At 43.9% G+C, this 22,422-nt stretch overlaps 1 protein-coding gene across 1 annotated transcript in view; it reads left to right on the forward strand.

Annotated features, from left to right (window-relative positions):
• LOC139937257 (uncharacterized) overlaps positions 1 to 21,792 on the forward strand; it is a 171,291-nt gene extending 149,499 nt beyond the window's left edge. Inside the window, 2 exon segments of the mRNA XM_071932353.1 lie at positions 17,636 to 21,127; positions 21,130 to 21,792. Of these exon segments, the coding sequence (XP_071788454.1) occupies positions 17,636 to 21,127; positions 21,130 to 21,744 (4,107 nt within the window). The 3' untranslated portion in view covers positions 21,745 to 21,792.
• Positions 21,793 to 22,422: the final 630 nt, after the last annotated feature.

The following is a 22,422-nucleotide window of genomic DNA, read 5'->3' on the forward strand; positions in this document are numbered from 1 at the left end:
TATCCTGCTCAATCTTCAAAATTTTACCACCACAGGATTGCCATGTTCAAGGGCTTTCCTCTCGTACTAAACTTAAAGCTCTGACGATTTTCAAGGCGGGGCCAGATGCGACGGCGCGAGCAGGCACCCATTAGAAATTGACGTACACTGTGCGTGTATACAGCGTATACAAAGACACGGCGCAGTCAGGGTTCCAACCAACAATAAGGGGGTCATTGAAAAAATAGGCCGGACAATTAAAAACTTTCAGCTACGCTCTGGAATAACTCTGGAACAACAAATGCTAGGGAGATGCAGTTTGTACCTTTGTCATGCTGGCATATTCCTGCGTCCATTTGTTAAATGATAAGGGCGACTTGCACCATTCTTGATAGGAAAAAGCTCAAGTAGGCGGGGTTGCTCAGAAACGATTTCAACAGCCTCCACTATGGGAGTTTTGCGCACAGAGCTGTCGGAGAGAAAAACAAAATGTACAACGGGTAATTTCGATCCCAGTATCCTGCTCAATCTTCAAAATTTTACCACCACAGGATTGCCATGTTCAAGGGCTTTCCTCTCGTACCAAACTTAAAGCTCTGACGATTTTTAAAGCGGGGCCAGATGCGACGGCGCGAGCAGGCACCCATTAGAAATTGACGTACACTGTGTGTGTATACAGCGTATACAAAGACACGGCGCAGTCAGGGTTCCAACCAACAATAAGGGGGTCATTGAAAAAATAGGCCGGACAATTAAAAACTTTCAGCTACACTCTGGAATAACTCTGGAACAAAAAATGCTAGGGAGATGCAGTTTGTACCTTAGTCATGCTGGCATATTCCTGCCTCCATTTAAAAAAGGTTTAGGGCGACTTGCACACTTCTTGATAGGAAAAAGCTCAAGTAGGCGGGGTTGCTCAGAAACGATTTCAACAGCCTCCACTATGGGAGTTTTGCGCACAGAGCTGTCGGAGAGAAAAACAAAATGTACAACGGGTAATTTTGATCCCAGTATCCTGCTCAATCTTCAAAATTTTACCACCACAGGATTGCCATGTTCAAGGGCTTTCCTCTCGTACTAAACTTAAAGCTCTGACGATTTTCAAGGTGGGGCCAGATGCGACGGCGCGAGCAGGCACCCATTAGAAATTGACGTACACTGTGCGTGTATACAGCGTATACAAAGACACGGCGCAGTCAGGGTTCCAACCAACAATAAGGGGGTCATTGAAAAAATAGGCCGGACAATTCAAAACTTTCAGCTACGCTCTGGAATAACTCTGGAACAAAAAATGCTAGGGAGATGCAGTTTGTACCTTTGTCATGCTGGCATATTCCTGCGTCCATTTGTTAAATGATAAGGGCGACTTGCACCATTCTTGATAGGAAAAAGCTCAAGTAGGCGGGGTTGCTCAGAAACGATTTCAACAGCCTCCACTATGGGAGTTTTGCGCACAGAGCTGTCGGAGAGAAACAAAAGGTACAACGGGTAATTTCGATCCCAGTATCCTGCTCAATCTTCAAAATTTTACCACCACAGGATTGCCATGTTCAAGGGCTTTCCTCTCGTACCAAACTTAAAGCTCTGACGATTTTTAAGGCGGGGCCAGATGCGACGGCGCGAGCAGGCACCCATTAGAAATTGACGTACACTGTGCGTGTATACAGCGTATACAAAGACACGGCGCAGTCAGGGTTCCAACCAACAATAAGGGGGTCATTGAAAAAATAGGCCGGACAATTAAAAACTTTCAGTTACACTCTGGAATAACTCTGGAACAAAAAATGCTAGGGAGATGCAGTTTGTACCTTAGTCATGCTGGCATATTCCTGCCTCCATTTAAAAAAGGTTTAGGGCGACTTGCACACTTCTTGATAGGAAAAAGCTCAAGTAGGCGGGGTTGCTCAGAAACGATTTCAACAGCCTCCACTATGGGAGTTTTGCGCACAGAGCTGTCGGAGAGAAAACCAAAATGTACAACGGGTAATTTTGATCCCAGAATCCTGCTCAATCTTCAAAATTGTACCACCACAGGATTGCCATGTTCAAGGGCTTTTCTCTCGTACTAAACTTAAAGCTCTGACGATTTTCAAGGCGGAGCCAGATGCGACGGCGCGAGCAGGCATCCATTAGAAATTGACGTACACTGTGCGTGTATACAGCGTATACAAAGACACGGCGCAGTCAGGGTTCCCACCAACAATAAGGGGGTCATTGAAAAAATAGGCCGGACAATTAAAAACTTTCAGCTACGCTCTGGAATAACTCTGGAACAAAAAATGCTAGGGAGATGCAGTTTGTACCTTTGTCATGCTGGTATATTCCTGCGTCCATTTGTTAAATGATAAGGGCGACTTGCACACTTCTTGATAGGAAAAAGCTCAAGTAGGCGGGGTTGCTCAAAAACGATTTCAACAGCCTGCTCTAAGGGAGTTTTGCGCACAGAGCTGTCGGAGAGAAAAACAAAATGTACAACGGGTAATTTCGATCCCAGTATCCTGCTCAATCTTCAAAATTTTACCACCACAGGATTACCATGTTCAAGGGCTTTCCTCTCGTATCAAACTTAAAGCTCTGACGATTTTTAAGGCGGGGCCAGATGCGACGGCGCGAGCAGGCACCCATTAGAAATTGACGTACACTGTGCGTGTATACAGCGTATACAAAGACACGGCGCAGTCAGGGTTCCAACCAACAATAAGGGGGTCATTGAAAAAATAGGCCGGACAATTAAAAACTTTCAGCTACGCTCTGGAATAACTCTGGAACAAAAAATGCTAGGGAGATGCAGTTTGTACCTTATTCATTCTGGCATATTCTTGCGTGCATTTTTTAAAGGTTTAGGGCGGCTTGCACACTTCTTGATAGGAAAAAACGCAAGTAGGCGGGGTTGCTCAGAAAAAATTTCAACAGCCTCCACTATGGGAGTTTTGCGCACAGAGCTGTCGGAGAGAAAAACAAAATGTACAACGGGTAATTTCCAACCCAGTATCCTGCTCAATCTTCAAAATTTTACCACCATAGGATTGCCATGTTCAAGGGCTTTCCTCTCGTACCAAACTTAATGCTCTGACGATTTTTAAGGCGGGGCCAGATGCGACGGCGCGAGCAGGCACCCATTAGAAATTGACGTACACTGTGCGTGTATACAGCGTATACAAAGACACGGCGCAGTCAGGGTTCCAACCAACAATAAGGGGGTCATTGAAAAAATAGGCCGGACAATTAAAAACTTTCAGCTACACTCTGGAATAAGTCTGGAACAAAACATGCTAGGGAGATGCAGTTTGTACCTTAGTCATGCTGGCATATTCCTTCGTCCATTTGTTAAAGGTTTAGGGCGACTTGCACACTTCTTGATAGGAAAAAGCTCAAGTAGGCGGGGTTGTTCAGAAACGATTTCAACAGCCTCCACTATGGGAGTTTTGCGCACAGAGCTGTCGGAGAGAAAAACAAAATGTACAACGGGTAATTTCGATCCCAGTATCATGCTCAATCTTCAAATATTTACCACCACAGGATTGCCATGTTCAAGGGCTTTCCTCTCGTACCAAACTTAAAGCTCTGACGTTTTTTAAGGCGGGGCCAGATGCGACGGCGCGAGCAGGCACCCATTAGAAATTGACGTACACTGTGCGTGTATACAGCGTATACAAAGACACGGCCAATCAGGGTTCCAACCAACAATAAGGGGGTCATTGAAAAAAATAGGCCGGACAATTAAAAACTTTCAGCTACGCTCTGGAATAACTCTGGAACAAAAATTGCTAGGGAGATGCAGTTTGTACCTTAGTCATGCTGGCATATTCCTGCGTGCATTTTTTAAAGGTTTAGGGCGGCTTGCACACTTCTTGATAGGAAAAAGCTCAAGTAGGCGGGGTTGTTCAGAAACGATTTCAACAGCCTCCACTATTGGAGTTTTGCGCACAGAGCTGTCGGAGAGAAAAACAAAATGTACAACGGGTAATTTCTATCCCAGTATCATGCTCAATCTTCAAAATTTTACCACCACAGGATTGCCATGTTCAAGGGCTTTCCTCTCGTACCACACTTAAAGCTCTGACGATTTTAAAGGCGGGGCCAGATGCGACGGCGCGAGCAGGCACCCATTAGCAATTGACGTACACTGTGCGTGTATACAGCGTATACAAAGACACGGCGCAGTCAGGGTTCCAACCAACAATAAGGGGGGCATTGATAAAAATAGGCCGGACAATTAAAAACTTTCAGTTACGCTCTGGAATAACTCTGGAACAAAAATTGCTAGGGAGATGCAGTTTGTACCTTAGTCATGCTGGCATATTCCTGCGTGCATTTTTTAAAGGTTTAGGGCGGCTTGCACACTTCTTGATAGGAAAAAACGCAAGTAGGCGGGGTTGCTCAGAAACGATTTCAACAGCCTCCACTATGGGAGATTTGCGCACAGAGCTGTCGGAGAGAAAAACAAAATGTACAACGGGTAATTTCCAACCCAGTATCCTGCTCAATCTTCAAAATTTTACCACCACAGGATTGCCATGTTCAAGGGCTTTCCTCTCGTACCAAACTTAATGCTCTGACGATTTTCAAGGCGGGGCCAGATGCGACGGCGCGAGCAGGCACCCATTAGAAATTGACGTACACTGTGCGTGTATACAGCGTATACAAAGACACGGCGTAGTCAGGGTTCCAACCAACAATAAGGGGGTCATAGAAAAAATAGGCCGGACAATGAAAACTTTCAGCTACACTCTGGAATAACTCTGGAACAAAAAATGCTAGGGAGATGCAGTTTGTACCTTAGTCATGCTGGCATATTCCTGCGTGCATTTTTTAAAGGTTTAGGGCGACTTGCACACTTCTTGATAGGAAAAAGCTCAAGTAGGCGGGGTTGCTCAGAAACGATTTCAACAGCCTCCACTATGGGAGTTTTGCGCACAGAGCTGTCGCAGAGAAAAACAAAATGTACAACGGGTAATTTTGATCCCAGTATCATGCTCAATCTTCAAAATTTTACCACCACAGGATTGCCATGTTCAAGGGCTTTCCTCTCGTACCAAACTTAAAGCTCTGACGTTTTTTAAGGCGGGGCCAGATGCGACGGCGCGAGCAGGCACCCATTAGAAATTGACGTACACTGTGCGTGTATACAGCGTATACAAAGACACGGCCAGTCAGGGTTCCAACCAACAATAAGGGGGTCATTGAAAAAAATAGGCCGGACAATTAAAAACTTTCAGCTACGCTCTGGAATAACTCTGGAACAAAAAATGCTAGGGAGATGCAGTTTGTACTTTAGTCATGCTGGCATATTCCTGCGTCCAGTTTTTTAAGGTTTAGGGCGACTTGCACACTTCTTGATAGGAAAAAGCTCAAGTAGGCGGGGTTGCTCAGAAACGATTTCAACAGCCTCCACTATCGGAGTTTTGCGCACAGAGCTGTCGCAGAGAAAAACAAAATGTACAACGGGTAATTTCGATCCCAGTATCATGCTCAATCTTCAAAATTGTACCACCACAGGATTGCCATGTTCAAGGGCTTTCCTCTCGTACCAAACTTAAAGCTCTGACGTTTTTTAAGGCGGGGCCAGATGCGACGGCGCGAGCACGCACCCATTAGAAATTGACGTACACTGTGCGTGTATACAGCGTATACAAAGACACGGCGCAGTCAGGGTTCCAACCAACAATAAGGGTGTCATTGAAAAAATAGGCCGGACAATTAAAAACTTTCAGCTACGCTCTGGAATAACTCTGGAACAAAAAATGCTAGGGAGATGCAGATTGTACCTTAGTCATGCTGGCATATTCCTGCGTCCATTTTTTAAAGGTTTAAGGCGACTTGCACACTTCTTGATAGGAAAAAGCTCAAATAGGCGGGATTGCTCAGAAACGATTTCAACAGCCTCCACTATGGGAGTTTTGCGCACAGAGCTGTCGGAGAGAAAAACAAAATGTACAACGGGTAATTTCGATCCCAGTATCATGCTCAATCTTCAAAATTTTACCACCACAGGATTGCCATGTTCAAGGGCTTTCCTCTCGTACCAAACTTAAAGCTCTGACGATTTTTAAAGCGGGGCCAGATGCAACGGCGCGAGCACGCACCCATTAGAAATTGACGTACACTGTGCGTGTATACAGCGTATACAAAGACACGGCGCAGTCAGGGTTCCAACCAACAATAAGGGGGTCAGTGAAAAAAAAAGGCCGGACAATTAAAAACTTTCAGCTACGCTCTGGAATAACTCTGGAACAAAAAATGCTAGGGAGATGCAGTTTGTACCTTAATCATGCTGGCATATCCCTGCGTGCATTTTTTTAAGGTTTAGGGCGACTTGCACACTTCTTGATAGGAAAAAGCTCAAGTAGGCGGGATTGCTCAGAAACGATTTCAACAGCCTCCACTATGGGAGTTTTGCGCACAGAGCTGTCGGAGAGAAAAACAAAATGTACAACGGGTAATTTCGATCCCAGTATCCTGCTCAATCTTCAAAATTTTACCACCACAGGATTGCACTGTTCAAGGGCATTCCTCTCGTACCAAACTTAAAGCTCTGACGTTTTTTAAGGCGGGGCCAGATGCGACGGCGCGAGCAGGCACCCATTAGAAATTGACGTACACTGTGCGTGTATACAGCGTATACAAAGACACGGCGCATTCAGGGTTCCAACCAATAATAAGGGGGTCATTGAAAAAAATAGGCCGGACAATTAGAACTTTCAGTTACGCTCTGGAATAACTCTGGAACACAAAATGCTAGGGAGATGCAGTTTGTACCTTAGTCATGCTGGCATATTCCTGCGTCCATTTTTTAAAGGTTTAAGGCGACTTGCACACTTCTTGATAGGAAAAAGCTCAAATAGGCGGGATTGTTCAGAAACGATTTCAACAGCCTCCACTATGGGAGTTTTGTGCACAGAGCTGTTGGAGAGAAAAACAAAATGTACAACGGGTAATTTCGATCCCATTATCATGCTCAATCTTCAAAATTTTACCACCACAGGATTGCCATGTTCAAGGGCTTTCCTCTCGTACCAAACTTAAAGCTCTGACGATTTTTAAAGCGGGGCCAGATGCAACGGCGCGAGCACGCACCCATTAGAAATTGACGTACACTGTGCGTGTATACAGCGTATACAAAGACACGGCGCAGTCAGGGTTCCAACCAACAATAAGGGGGTCAGTGAAAAAAAAAAGGCCGGACAATTAAAAACTTTCAGCTACGCTCTGGAATAACTCTGGAACAAAAAATGCTAGGGAGATGCAGTTTGTACCTTAATCATGCTGGCATATCCCTGCGTGCATTTTTTTAAGGTTTAGGGCGACTTGCACACTTCTTGATAGGAAAAAGCTCAAGTAGGCGGGATTGCTCAGAAACGATTTCAACAGCCTCCACTATGGGAGTTTTGCGCACAGAGCTGTCGGAGAGAAAAACAAAATGTACAACGGGTAATTTCGATCCCAGTATCCTGCTCAATCTTCAAAATTTTACCACCACAGGATTGCCATGTTCAAGGGCTTTCCTCTCGTACCAAACTTAAAGCTCTGACGTTTTTTTAAGGCGGGGCCAGATGCGACGGCGCGAGCACGCACCCATTAGAAATTGACGTACACTGTGCGTGTATACAGCGTATACAAAGACACGGCGCAGTCAGGGTTCCAACCAACAATAAGGGTGTCATTGAAAAAATAGGCCGGACAATTAAAAACTTTCAGCTACGCTCTGGAATAACTCTGGAACAAAAAATGCTAGGGAGATGCAGTTTGTACCTTAGTCATGCTGGCATATTCCTGCGTCCATTATTTTAAGGTTTAGGGCGGCTTGCACATTTCTTGATAGGAAAAAACGCAAGTAGGCGGGGTTGCTCAGAAACGATTTCAACAGCCTCCACTATGGCAGTTTTTCGCACAGAGCTGTCGGAGAGAAAAACAAAATGTACAACGGGTAATTTCGATCCCAGTATCCTGCTCAATCTTCAAAATTTTACCACCACAGGATTGCCATGTTCAAGGGCTTTCCTCTCGTACCAAACTTAAAGCTCTGACGATTTTTAAGGCGGGGCCAGATGCGACGGCGCGAGCAGGCACCCATTAGAAATTGACGTACACTGTACGTGTATACAGCGTATACAAAGACACGGCGCAGTCAGGCTTCCAACCAACAATAAGGGGGTCATTGAAAAAATAGGCCGGACAATTAAAAACTTTCAGCTACGCTCTGGAATAACTCTGGAACACAAAATGCTAGGGAGATGCAGTTTGTACCTTAGTCATGCTGGCATATTCCTGCGTCCATTTTTTTAAGGTTTAGGGCGACTTGCACACTTCTTGATAGGAAAAAGCTCAAATAGGCGGAATTGCTCAGAAACGATTTCAACAGCCTCCACTATGGGAGTTTTGCGCACAGAGCTGTCGGAGAGAAAAACAAAATGTAAAACGGGTAATTTCGATCCCAGTATCCTGCTCAATCTTCAAAATTTTACCACCACAGGATTGCCATGTTCAAGGGCTTTCCTCTTGTACCAAACTTAAAGCTCTGACGATTTTTAAGGCGGGGCCAGATGCGACGGCGCGAGCAGGCACCCATTAAAAATTGACGTACACTGTGCGTGTATACAGCGTATACAAAGACACGGCGCAGTCAGGGTTCCAACCAACAATAAGGGGGTCATTGAAAAAATAGGCCGGACAATTAAAAACTTTCAGCTACGCTCTGGAATAACTCTGGAACACAAAATGCTAGGGAGATGCAGTTTGTACCTTAGTCATGCTGGCATATTCCTGCGTCCATTTTTTAAAGGTTTAGGGCGGCTTGCACACTTCTTGATAGGAAAAAGCTCAAATAGGCGGGATTGCTCAGAAACGATTTCAACAGCCTCCACTATGGGAGTTTTGCGCACAGAGCTGTCGGAGAGAAAAACAAAATGTACAACGGGTAATTTTGATCCCAGTATCCTGCTCAATCTTCAAAATTTTACCACCACAGGATTGCCATGTTCAAGGGCTTTCCTCTCGTACCAAACTTAATGCTCTGACGTTTTTAAGGCTGGGCCAGCTGCGACGGCGCGAGCAGGCACCCATTAGAAATTGACGTACACTGTGCATGTATACAGCGTATACAAAGACACGGCGCAGTCAGGGTTCCAACCAATAATAAGGGGGTCATTGAAAAAAATAGGCCGGACAATTAAAAACTTTCAGCTACGCTCTGGAATAACTCTGGAACACAAACAGCTAGGGAGATGCAGTTTGTACCTTAGTCATGCTGGCATATTCCTGCGTCCATTTTTTAAAAGTTGAGGGCGACTTGCACACTTCTTGATCGGAAAAAGCTCAAGTAGTCGGGGTTCCTCAGAAACGATTTCAACAGCCTCCACTATGGGAGTTTTGCGCACAAAGCTGTCGCAGAGAAAAACAAAATGTACAACGGGTAATTTCGATCCCAGTATCATGCTCAATCTTCAAAATTTTACCATCACAGGATTGCCATGTTCAAGGGCTTTCCTCTCGTACCAAACTTAATGCTCTGACGATTTTTAAGGCGGGGCCAGATGTGACGGCGCGAGCAGGCACCCATTAGAAATTGACGTACACTGTGCGTGTATACAGCGAATACAAAGACACGGCGCAGTCAGGGTTCCAACCAACAATAAGGGTGTCATTGAAAAAATAGGCCGGACAATTAAAAACTTTCAGCTACGCTCTGGAATAACTCTGGAACAAAAAATGCTAGGGAGATGCAGTTTGTACCTTAGTCATGCTGGCATATTCCTGCGTCCATTTTTTAAAGGTTTAGGGCGGCTTGCACATTTCTTGATAGGAAAAAACGCAAGTAGGCGGGGTTGCTCAGAAACGATTTAAACCGCCTCCACTAAGGGAGTTTTGCGCACAGAGCTGTCGGAGAGAAAAACAAAATGTACAACGGGTAATTTCGATCCCAGTATCATGCTCAATCTTCAAAATTTTACCACCACAGGATTGCCATGTTCAAGGGCTTTCCTCTCGTACCAAACTTAAAGCTCTGACGTTTTTTAAGGCGGGGCCAGATGCGACGGCGCGAGCACGCACCCATTAGAAATTGACGTACACTGTGCGTGTATACAGCGTATACAAAGACACGGCGCAGTCAGGGTTCCAACCAACAATAAGGGTGTCATTGAAAAAATAGGCCGGACAATTAAAAACTTTCAGCTACGCTCTGGAATAACTCTGGAACAAAAAATGCTAGGGAGATGCAGTTTGTACCTTAGTCATGCTGGCATATTCCTGCGTCCATTTTTTAAAGGTTTAGGGCGGCTTGCACCTTTCTTGATAGAAAAAAACGCAAGTAGGCGGGGTTGCTCAGAAACGATTTAAACAGCCTCCACTAAGGGAGTTTTGCGCACAGAGCTGTGGGAGAGAAAAAAAAATGTACAACGGGTAATTTCCATCCCAGTATCCTGCTCAATCTTCAAAATTTTACCACCACAGGATTGCCATGTTCAAGGGCTTTCCTCTCGTACCAAACTTAATGCTCTGACGTTTTTTAAGGCTGGGCCAGCTGCGACGGCGCGAGCAGGCACCCATTAGAAATTGACGTACACTGTGCGTGTATACAGCGTATACAAAGACACGGCGCAGTCAGGGTTCCAACCAATAATAAGGGGGTCATTGAAAAAAATAGGCCGGACAATTAGAAACTTTGAGCTACGCCCTGGAATAACTCTGGAACACAAAATGCTAGGGAGATGCAGTTTGTACCTTAGTCATGCTGGCATATTCCTGCGTCCATTTTTTAAAAGTTGAGGGCGACTTGCACACTTCTTGATCGGAAAAAGCTCAAGTAGTCGGGGTTGCTCAGAAACGATTTCAACAGCCTCCACTATGGGAGTTTTGCGCACAAAGCTGTCGCAGAGAAAAACAAAATGTACAACGGGTAATTTCGATCCCAGTATCATGCTCAATCTTCAAAATTTTACCATCACAGGATTGCCATGTTCAAGGGCTTTCCTCTCGTACCAAACTTAATGCTCTGACGATTTTTAAGGCGGGGCCAGATGTGACGGCGCGAGCAGGCACCCATTAGAAATTGACGTACACTGTGCGTGTATACAGCGAATACAAAGACACGGCGCAGTCAGGGTTCCAACCAACAATAAGGGTGTCATTGAAAAAATAGGCCGGACAATTAAAAACTTTCAGCTACGCTCTGGAATAACTCTGGAACAAAAAATGCTAGGGAGATGCAGTTTGTACCTTAGTCATGCTGGCATATTCCTGCGTCCATTTTTTAAAGGTTTAGGGCGGCTTGCACATTTCTTGATAGGAAAAAACGCAAGTAGGCGGGGTTGCTCAGAAACGATTTAAACCGCCTCCACTAAGGGAGTTTTGCGCACAGAGCTGTCGGAGAGAAAAACAAAATGTACAACGGGTAATTTCGATCCCAGTATCATGCTCAATCTTCAAAATTTTACCACCACAGGATTGCCATGTTCAAGGGCTTTCCTCTCGTACCAAACTTAAAGCTCTGACGTTTTTTAAGGCGGGGCCAGATGCGACGGCGCGAGCACGCACCCATTAGAAATTGACGTACACTGTGCGTGTATACAGCGTATACAAAGACACGGCGCAGTCAGGGTTCCAACCAACAATAAGGGTGTCATTGAAAAAATAGGCCGGACAATTAAAAACTTTCAGCTACGCTCTGGAATAACTCTGGAACAAAAAATGCTAGGGAGATGCAGTTTGTACCTTAGTCATGCTGGCATATTCCTGCGTCCATTTTTTAAAGGTTTAGGGCGGCTTGCACCTTTCTTGATAGAAAAAAACGCAAGTAGGCGGGGTTGCTCAGAAACGATTTAAACAGCCTCCACTAAGGGAGTTTTGCGCACAGAGCTGTGGGAGAGAAAAAAAAATGTACAACGGGTAATTTCCATCCCAGTATCCTGCTCAATCTTCAAAATTTTACCACCACAGGATTGCCATGTTCAAGGGCTTTCCTCTCGTACCAAACTTAATGCTCTGACGTTTTTTAAGGCTGGGCCAGCTGCGACGGCGCGAGCAGGCACCCATTAGAAATTGACGTACACTGTGCGTGTATTCAGCGTATACAAAGACACGGCGCAGTCAGGGTTCCAACCAATAATAAGGGGGTCATTGAAAAAAATAGGCCGGACAATTAGAAACTTTGAGCTACGCTCTGGAATAACTCTGGAACACAAAATGCTAGGGAGATGCAGTTTGTACCTTAGTCATGCTGGCATATTCCTGCGTCCATTTTTTAAAAGTTGAGGGCGACTTGCACACTTCTTGATCGGAAAAAGCTCAAGTAGGCGGGGTTGCTCAGAAACGATTTCAACAGCCTCCACTATGGGAGTTTTGCGCACAGAGCTGTCGGAGAGAAAAACAAAATGTACAACGGGTAATTTCGATCCCAGTATCCTGCTCAATCTTCAAAATTTTACCACCACAGGATTGCACTGTTCAAGGGCATTCCTCTCGTACCAAACTTAAAGCTCTGACGATTTTTAAGGCGGGGCCAGATGCGACGGCGCGAGCAGGCACCCATTAAAAATTGACGTACACTGTGCGTGTATACAGCGTATACAAAGACACGGCGCAGTCAGGGTTCCAACCAATAATAAGGGGGTCATTGAAAAAAATAGGCCGGACAATTAGAACTTTCAGTTACGCTCTGGAATAACTCTGGAACACAAAATGCTAGGGAGATGCAGATTGTACCTTAGTCATGCTGGCATATTCCTGCGTCCATTTTTTAAAGGTTCAAGGCGACTTGCACACTTCTTGATAGGAAAAAGCTCAAATAGGCGGGATTGCTCTGAAACGATTTCAACAGCCTCCACTATGGGAGTTTTGCGCACAGAGCTGTCGGAGAGAAAAACAAAATGTACAACGGGTAATTTCGATCCCAGTATCATGCTCAATCTTCACAATTTTACCACCACAGGATTGCCATGTTCAAGGGCTTTCCTCTCGTACCAAACTTAAAGCTCTGACGATTTTTAAGGCGGGGCCAGATGCGACGGCGCGAGCAGGCACCCATTAGAAATTGACGAACACTGTGCGTGTATACAGCGTATACAAAGACACGGCGCAGTCAGGGTTCCAACCAACAATAAGGGGGTCATTGAAAAAAATAGGCCGGACAATTAAAAACTTTCAGCTACGCTCTGAAATAACTCTGGAACAAAAAATGCTAGGGAGATGCAGTTTGTACCTTAGTCATGCATGCATATTCCTGCGTCCATTTTTTAAAGGTTTAGGGCGGCTTGCACACTTCTTGATAGGAAAAAACGCAAGTAGGCGGGGTTGCTCAGAAACGATTTCAACAGCCTCCACTATGGGAGTTTTGCGCACGGAGCTGTCGGAGAGAAAAACAAAATGTACAACGGGTAATTTCCATCCCAGTATCATGCTCAATCTTCAAAATTTTACCACCACAGGATTGCCATGTTCAAGGGCTTTCCTCTCGTACCAAACTTAATGCTCTGACGATTTTTAAGGCGGGGCCAGATGTGACGGCGCGAGCAGGCACCCATTAGAAATTGACGTACACTGTGCGTGTATACAGCGAATACAAAGACACGGCGCAGTCAGGGTTCCAACCAACAATAAGGGGGTCATTGAAAAAGTAGGCCGGACAATGAAAAACTTTCAGCTACACTCTGGAATAACTCTGGAACAAAAAATGCTAGGGAGATGCAGTTTGTACCTTAGTCATGCTGGCATATTCCTGCGTCCATTTGTTTAAGGTTTAGGGCGACTTGCACACTTCTTGATAGGAAAAAGCTCAAGTAGGCGGGATTGCTCAGAAACGATTTCAACAGCCTCCACTATGGGAGTTTTGCGCACAGAGCTGTCGGAGAGAAAAACAAAATGTACAACGGGTAATTTCGATCCCAGTATCCTGCTCAATCTTCAAAATTTTACCACCACAGGATTGCACTGTTCAAGGGCATTCCTCTCGTACCAAACTTAAAGCTCTGACGTTTTTTAAGGCGGGCCAGATGCGACGGCGCGAGCAGGCACCCATTAGAAATTGACGTACACTGTGCGTGTATACAGCGTATACAAAGACACGGCGCATTCAGGGTTCCAACCAATAATAAGGGGGTCATTGAAAAAAATAGGCCGGACAATTAGAACTTTCAGTTACGCTCTGGAATAACTCTGGAACACAAAATGCTAGGGAGATGCAGTTTGTACCTTAGTCATGCTGGCAGTAGTATGAGAGGCGTATATGACCCCGTTTTTGAGAGGTGGATCATGATCCACAAGTTGTGTGGATCATGGCTCGGGTGGGTCGTTGTATGTAGGATGCCTGATGGGGGTGTGACGAAGACCCCCCCCCTTGTTTTCTTTCTTCTTTTTACCAGCGCAGGCAGCGAGCGGGGAGGTCAAAGGGTAAGACATCACAGTAAGACGATACATTGTTGAGTTTAAGAAAAATTTTTTTTAAATCTTTTGTTATTTTATTTTATAAGATCGTGTATGAATCTTATATTTTTCGACCCAAAGAACTAGCGTAAATAACACCCCTCGACCAAGAGTGTACGAGTCCAGTACGTCTGTTGTCGTCTGCTACGTTTTCATCGTGTTCGAACTTGCCCTCAGTTTGTCCTTACTCTATGGACCGACCAACAAAGACCCGAGCGGAAGGCCCAATTTATACGTAGGTAGCGACCGGACTAAGATAATCAAATTGCCCCGTGTTGATTCCATCCTGGGTTTCTAAAAATGTTCTACGAGAATACCGCTACAAACTATCATTTTAGTTTTAAATGTACACCCTCTTGTTTTAGGTTTAAATACAGTATACATATATTAATAGAGTAGGTCTAATAGTAACATATTCAATAAGTTTAATATTGTGTTGGAAAATGTCAAATAAATAATACTTTAACATACTTGGGCCTATCTAATAATTATAATAACACACGAATAAAAGGTGCTGTAGCAATCTTAATTTGCATCCACAAACCGACATTAGTAGTAACATCAAACAATTTGAAACTTTAATTAATGACAACACGAGTGATCTACACTAATTTTAAACAATACGAGCCCCAAAGTGTTGGTGCAACCGAGGTAGCCTTCGAGGAAGAATCGAATGCTCAGGTAGTTTGTTTTGCATAATCATGTTTTGGTTAATTAAACAGTTTGCAATACGAACAGATAATTTTCTATTCTCATTTGCTTAATACAATCTACACTCGTAGACAAACAAACAAACAAACAACCAAACAAACAATCCCATTAAGCTTCCACCGGTAAGACGACAAAGTGTGTGTATCCGTCTCAACACCAATTCAATTAGTTTTCATACGGATATTAATTTAAGTTTTGAGCCATACAGGGTATAATCAAACATCCTCGTATAGATACACGCGTCGTTATTTGTGTATAGCCATGACGGGGTTCACTCAAGCAAAGCAGGTACTATTTCTGATCATGTCGGGAGTTGTACGAGAAAATTGATCAAGAATTTTAACAATTCATCCGTAACCCTTGCCATTTGTTCCCTTCTCTTCGCTCACAAAGACCAGGGTGCATAGTTACACTGAACCCGCGAGGACCTTCGGTCACCGAGCTTTTCTTTCACCAATAGTCAACAGATGACGTGACAGCGGTCCATACAACCCAACGTGTCGGCACTTGTTCCCCGGGTTGTGTACCGTCATCGCGCGGACGGGGTGACGTCACGCGAGGTGTTGGGACAGGGTCTGTTTATGCGCGGTAGTTTTAAAAGCAGATTGTTATAAAAGCGCTTCGCTGTTTTGTGACAACATTGCTACTGAGAACCTGGAAATCATAAATTGTATGATTTTTTTTTTCTATCGGAAAAAGGTAAGTTGTCTATAATATTATTGTACATAAACAAGTTGACCGTTGTTGTTATGTAGTATTTGTAAAATCCGATATAATGCTGTGTCGTGTGTATTGAGTTGATTGCATTGTCAGTGTCTTTTTTGTTCTCTCCTTCAATGATATGACTTCAGAAACCATTTTGTTTTGCTTTTCTTTAGTGTGGATACAATTTTATTTGTTTGAGCTATGTTTTTTCTCTCTTCAAAATCTGCGCTAAAAGTGCGATGATTTATGAGACACATTTAAAAACGAGTGTGCTTAAAGCTCAGTTTTACTTTTATAATTTCCAGTAATCAATTTAATTTTTCCAAGTATTGAACATTGGTTGTTGTAAGGCATGGACCACATCAACAATACAAATATCAAATAATGGATTATGGTGATTGATTCACGCGAAAATTAAACATAAAACCAGCCGCCACACTTTCTCCTAGAAGACACGCACTGTCAAACTATATATAAGGCGTTTTTTTTTTGCTATAAAGAACGTTCCCAATAGACAGTTGGTATTCAAGAGAGCATTAAACAATAACCAGTGACACTTATTTAGACCCTTGTCAAACTTAAAGCAAGTTGAATAAGTCAACTTGTTCACTCACTTTTCATATTGACGAAATGGCTAATAGTTATAGTGTCGTATAAATATTTCAGAAGCTTGGAAATGTGTGATACATACAAAACCGGACAGTTTGATTTAAATAACGCTTCGTACGACTTCTAAAGTGAAATAATATAAATATAGTGTTATGTTTGTGTGCGATATTTAGCAACCACAGTCCGTGATGTAGAAGTGGCAATTCCTCAGAAAAAAAAAATGAAAAAAAAATAAACAAACGGATCAAACCCAGAGCAGGACTATGATGTTGTTGTTGCTGTTGTTGTTGCTGTTGTTGTTGTTGCTGTTGTTGTTGTTGCTGTTGTTGTATACATAAAGCATGCCTCTGAAGAAGGTTCGATTTGTATCGAAAGCTAAGGCCATCCCTACTCATAATAATAGATAGGCCTACATGAAGGGATTTATTGGATGACTGTTGACAGTATTATAAGGTGTATTTGATACGGTTGTTCCTTGTCCTCCATGCTATACACACAATAAGGAGGGTTTGGTTAGTTTAATTAGAGCCACCGGAAATCTGTCGAAAATAGTCCCAGATCACTGACTGGCGGAGTCATATTTATTGCGGCCCAAAAGTAAACCAAAACCAATAACTTTAAAGTAGTTCCAAAGTGGTGTTTATATAAAACGGGGATTTACGATCCTTGTGGATCATTGTGCATCAGAGCTGGTTGGTGTCACATCGCGCTCTCTAAGCTAATTTTGAACAGTGCACATCCGAACACTGTACCATAATTAATCGGATTGTACCATCTACTTCAACAGATTTCACATGAAGGCCGGCGTACCAATAGTTGGGTTCTACCAGCACCACGAATCCAGATACCTCTCTATCGTTGACTGGAGGTCTATCCCCTGAACGAAGTCGAGAAGATATTGATAGTACTATAATGGTAAGAGCACTACTACTACGACAGTTTGTCTTTTAGGATATTTAATTTCCTAAGAAGTTAATACCATCAAAACAACTGTAAAAAAAATAAAGCACACGAAATTCCGTCTTTGTTAAATTTAAGTCTCCGGACAGTGATATTTTGACCCGGAGTAGTCCAAACATTTAAAAACTTGTTTTGGACTGTGGGGTGGGCGTGTGCGTGGCTAAATTTGTACCAACATGAAAGCATTTTTACAAACACAATCACTATCTCTCTTTTTTTTTTCTTCTTCTTTTTCGTTTCCCTATTTGTAAAGGATGTTGACATACCACAAGACCCGAATGAGAAAGGAATACGAAACAAGACAGATGATCCGGCTACTAGCAGACGAGTCCAAGAACGGTTTAAATGTTCCACGTGTGGAGAGTCATTCCGTCACCTAACAAACCTCAGTCGACACCGAAGGATGCACAAGAAGACTCTGACTAATGCATCATGTCAAGTATGTGGGAAGATGTTCGCCCGTTCTGATAGTATGAAACGACACCGTAAGAACCACCCCATTAATTCTCCAGCACCATCACTCTCTTTGACCAAGAATCCTGCCCTGAATTGCAACGAAGTGGCCGATAATCCGAACCCAACCCATACTCCCCCAGCTGATTTGGTCCCGGAACAATCTCTCTTTGTAAGCAGTAATCCACCGCCAAGAAACAGCAATACGACCACACCGATAACCAAGACGGCTGCATGCCCGGCATGCGGGACAATTTTTCCAAGTGTTAATCGTATGCTGAGCCACCTGATGAATGATCACATCGATGATTACCCATCATCTCCAGTACCGCCGAAACAATTTTACAAACCCTTGGACGAGATGATGGATGAATGGGAGGAAAATAATCTCAATGTAGAGGAAGATGATGAGCACCAACAATTTAAACACGGGTCAAGGAAACTCGAGTGCCCAGTGTGCCAAAAACAGTTCACTCGAGCTGATAATGTGAACAGACACATCAGGGCAAGTCATGGAGGAAATGTGGGTTCAGCAGCATCGGTACTGAACTTACCAACAGTCAACCAGTTCATTCCTCAACAACAACCCCCACTTCAAGAAGACCCCTTGGTGAATCCTACGTCGACAGACGGTGATGTTTTCAATCTCCAACCCGAGGCCATTATCGTCACTCTCCGTAAGAACTGGGGAGCCATCCGCACACATCACTGTGTTCAGCGCCAAATTCAAGATGTGTACAACTTTAGACTCATCGGACGCTCCATCGAAACTGTTGATGAGGCGCTTATGACACTATTTCACCGCCTAAAATGCAGGGCAAAGATGAACATCTCCTTCGGTTTCCTACTTCGCCATTCGGAGACGGGAGAACACCGCTATTTTCACTCTAGTCAGAACAACGGGCGGGTGTTTCCTGCTCCGGCAACGGTTGCCTCTCAAGATGACATGGGTCGGCTGATAGAGAAAGTCCGCGAGGTGGACGTTTTGAAGATAGGTTTTCATCGTCGCCCAGATACGAAATGGACGGTGGCGGCCATAACGAATATGACCGTCTATGTCAACAAGCTGAGACAATTTCCGATTGGTTCACCCATTGAGAAACTACCACCCTACGTCGCCGAAAATGACGGCTTGTGGAATTTGGTCGTAAATGGGAACACCGGCGAAAGGTATGACGATAAGTTATGCTTCTTTCGATGTCTAGCCGTGCACAGAGGGGAAAACAAGAACTCAAATGAAAAATCAACACGTCAACTGGCTGAAACATTTCGCCAACACACAGGACAGAAGCACATAGTCGGAGTTACTTTAGATGAACTTTCTATAGTCGAGGAACTTTTCGAAGTAAGAGTACACGTGTACATGCTGCTACCGATAGATGACAGCGACGAAGACGAAATGACCAACGTCCATGAGGTTGATACTAAGCAGGACGAGAATGTGGCAAGTATCAAAAACAACAGAGTTAAAGCAGAATTGATCAGGCGTTCCCATCACGACTATGTCGACAAACTGGACCTGAATTTGTGGGGAAGGCACTTTTCCTACATCCACGAAATTGAGACGTACAGCCAATCCTACGCCTGTTCCAAGTGTTGCACGGTTTTCACTCGATCAACCGATTTAGTGCGTCACGAACCGACCTGTGATGTCAACGTCAAACATCGGTTCAGCGGAGGGGCTTACCAGCTTCCGTTAACGGTCTTTGATAAATTGTCTGAGTTGGGAGTGGAGATTGAAGATAATATGAAGTACTACCCGTACAGAGCAACATACGATTTCGAAACCTACTTTCACCAATTACCACAGACCGATGAAGACAAAGAGAAGAAACTTAGATGGGAAGCTCAACACGATCTCCTGAGTGTCAGTGTAGCAAGTAATATTCCTGGTCACGAGCCACCACAATGCTTCGTGAGTGACGGTAGTCCGGCTCAACTGGTTTCAGGTATGGTGGACTACCTACATATCATAAGTCAAACTGCGTACACTTCACTTATGGAACAATTTCAAGGTGTTTTTGAAGAGTTAGACGAGCTGCTGGATGCATTGAAGGACAACATGGAAGAGCGCAGAAAGTACAACCACACCAAAAAGGTTAAACAGCAGCTGGACGAGTACCTCAAAGAGTTACCGGTGCTTGGTTTCAATTCGGGAAAGTACGACATCAACGTTATCAAGCGGTATCTCTATCCAGTTCTACAAGAGACTGACCCTTTGAAGTTCATCATCAAACGCACCAGCACCTACATGGCCCTGAAAACCGAGAAGTTGAAATTCTTAGACATAACGAACTACTTGGCACCCGGCTATAGCTACTCAAAATTCCTGAAGGCGTACGAGTGCGAAACGACCAAGGGTTTTTTCCCCTATGAATGGGTAGACGACCTGCAAAAGCTTGACTTTGAAGATCTTCCACCCCACCAAGCGTTCTACAGTAAGCTGAAGGGGTCAAATATTTCTAAGGAGGAGTATGAGTTCTGTCAACGAGTCTGGAAGGAGCAGGGCATGACCACCATGCGGGAGTTTCTGATATGGTATAACAATCTTGACGTCGTCCCCTTCCTGGAAGCCCTGGAGAAGATGTTCACATTTTACAGAGATCGCAATATGGATATGTTCAAGTCCGCCATTTCTGTCCCGGGTCTTTCACTACAATATCTGTTCCTCACACTACCGAAGGATGTCTTCTTCAGCCTCATTGACGAGGCCAATAAGGACTTGTTCTACAAAATTAAAGAGAACATCGTGGGAGGACCGTCTATCGTCTTCCACCGTTATCACGAAAAGGGGAAGACAGCCATTCGAGGAGGGCCTAAACCGTGTGAACACATCGTTGGTTTCGACGCCAACGCATTGTATCTCTGGTCAATAATGCAAGATATGCCGATAGGGACTTTCATCAGGAGGAATGCCGAACGAGGGTTTAAGCCGGTGAGAAGTCACAAGTTCGGTGTCATGGCAACAGAATGGTTGGACTGGCTGGCATTCTCGCAAGGTATTCATGTTCGACACCAATTTAACAGCAAGGAGAAACGTGTAGGTGGTCGAATGATCCCGGTGGATGGTTACTGCAAAGAAACCAACACTATTTTCCAGTTCCAGGGTTGCTACTGGCACGGACATCCCTGTCATTTGAACCCTAACGAGTTTAATAAAGTCAGACAAGCGAGTAGAGACGAACTTAGGCGCCAAACGGAAGATACCTCTGCGTACATAAGGCAGCAAGGTTACAAGCTGATAGAGCTGTGGGAGTGTGACTGGCGCGAAATACAGAAGACTGACCAGACGGGTTGTATGAATGCGACATGACAAAGAAAGTAATTCGATTCAACCTCCCCCTGCAGATTGGCTTTTTCGTCTATCAGTACGCGAAATTGCGGATGCTTGAATTCTATTACGACTTTCTTCTAAAGTTCATCGACCCCTCCGACTTCCAGATGTGCGAGATGGACACGGATTCGGCATATCTCGCCATCTCGGGGGAAAACCTGGACGATGTCATCAAGCCAGACATGAAGCAGCAATACCTGGAGGAGAAACACCAATGGTTTCCTCGAGAAGATACTGCTGAACATCGTTCTTACGATAAGAGAACTCCGGGACTCTTTAAGGTGGAATGGGAAGGGGATGGAATCGTAGCCCTTTGTAGCAAAACTTACTACTGCTTTGGTACAAAGAACAAAATCAGCTGCAAGGGACTTAACAAACTTGGGAATGACATCACCAAGCAGCGATACATGGACGTACTCGAGTCACAGAAAGCGGGAGAAGGTGTTAACCGAGGATTTAGGATGAGAGGAGCCGGGATGTACACCTACGAGCAAACCAAAACTGCCTTTACTTACATGTATCCCAAACGGAAAGTAGCATCAGACGGTGTGACGACTACCTATCTGGACTTGTAAATACTTTAGAGACGGCAGATTACCGCCACGGATTGTAATTAATAATGATAATAATAAGACATTTGTAAAGCGCCTAATGCGAAAAGCCTCTAAGCGTGTGAGAGAACAGTAAAATAAACAGAAAAGAGAGAGAAAGATACAATTAAAAATAAGCAGATTAAACAAATACCAGCTTTAAACATATGAGTTTTCAACAGAGAACTTGCCTGGTGAATATGCACAGAGAGACTGTTCCAAAGAAATTTTGTGGATATAGAATGTTAAATAATGAGTTTCGTTTACGATGGCAAAATACACAATTTGCGATAATCCTTTACCCGACGCAGTATTCTTCTCTCTTTTTGAAGAACAAATTTAACTTTTCATTTTATTCTTGTATTTTTCCTTCAGCGATGATTTACGCGTCATTTGAATTCAAGTTAATGAATAAGAAAAGAAAGAAAAAAGAGTAAATAACAGAGATGACAATCATGAATCATTTACTTAATATTCTCAAATTTTCAACACGGCAGTTTTTCCCTAATACCATTTCAATCAACAAATTTGCTCGAATGTTCTAATCTTAAAACAAGTTAAAGCATTGTATATTATAGCAAAAAAAAAAAAAGGTAAAATATAGTGGTCGATAATTTTCAATATTGTTGTATTCAATAGACAGTTTTTTTTTGTTTTTTTTTT

Source organism: Asterias amurensis, chromosome 5 (genome assembly GCF_032118995.1).
Source record: "Asterias amurensis chromosome 5, ASM3211899v1".
NCBI lineage: Eukaryota > Metazoa > Echinodermata > Asteroidea > Forcipulatida > Asteriidae > Asterias > Asterias amurensis.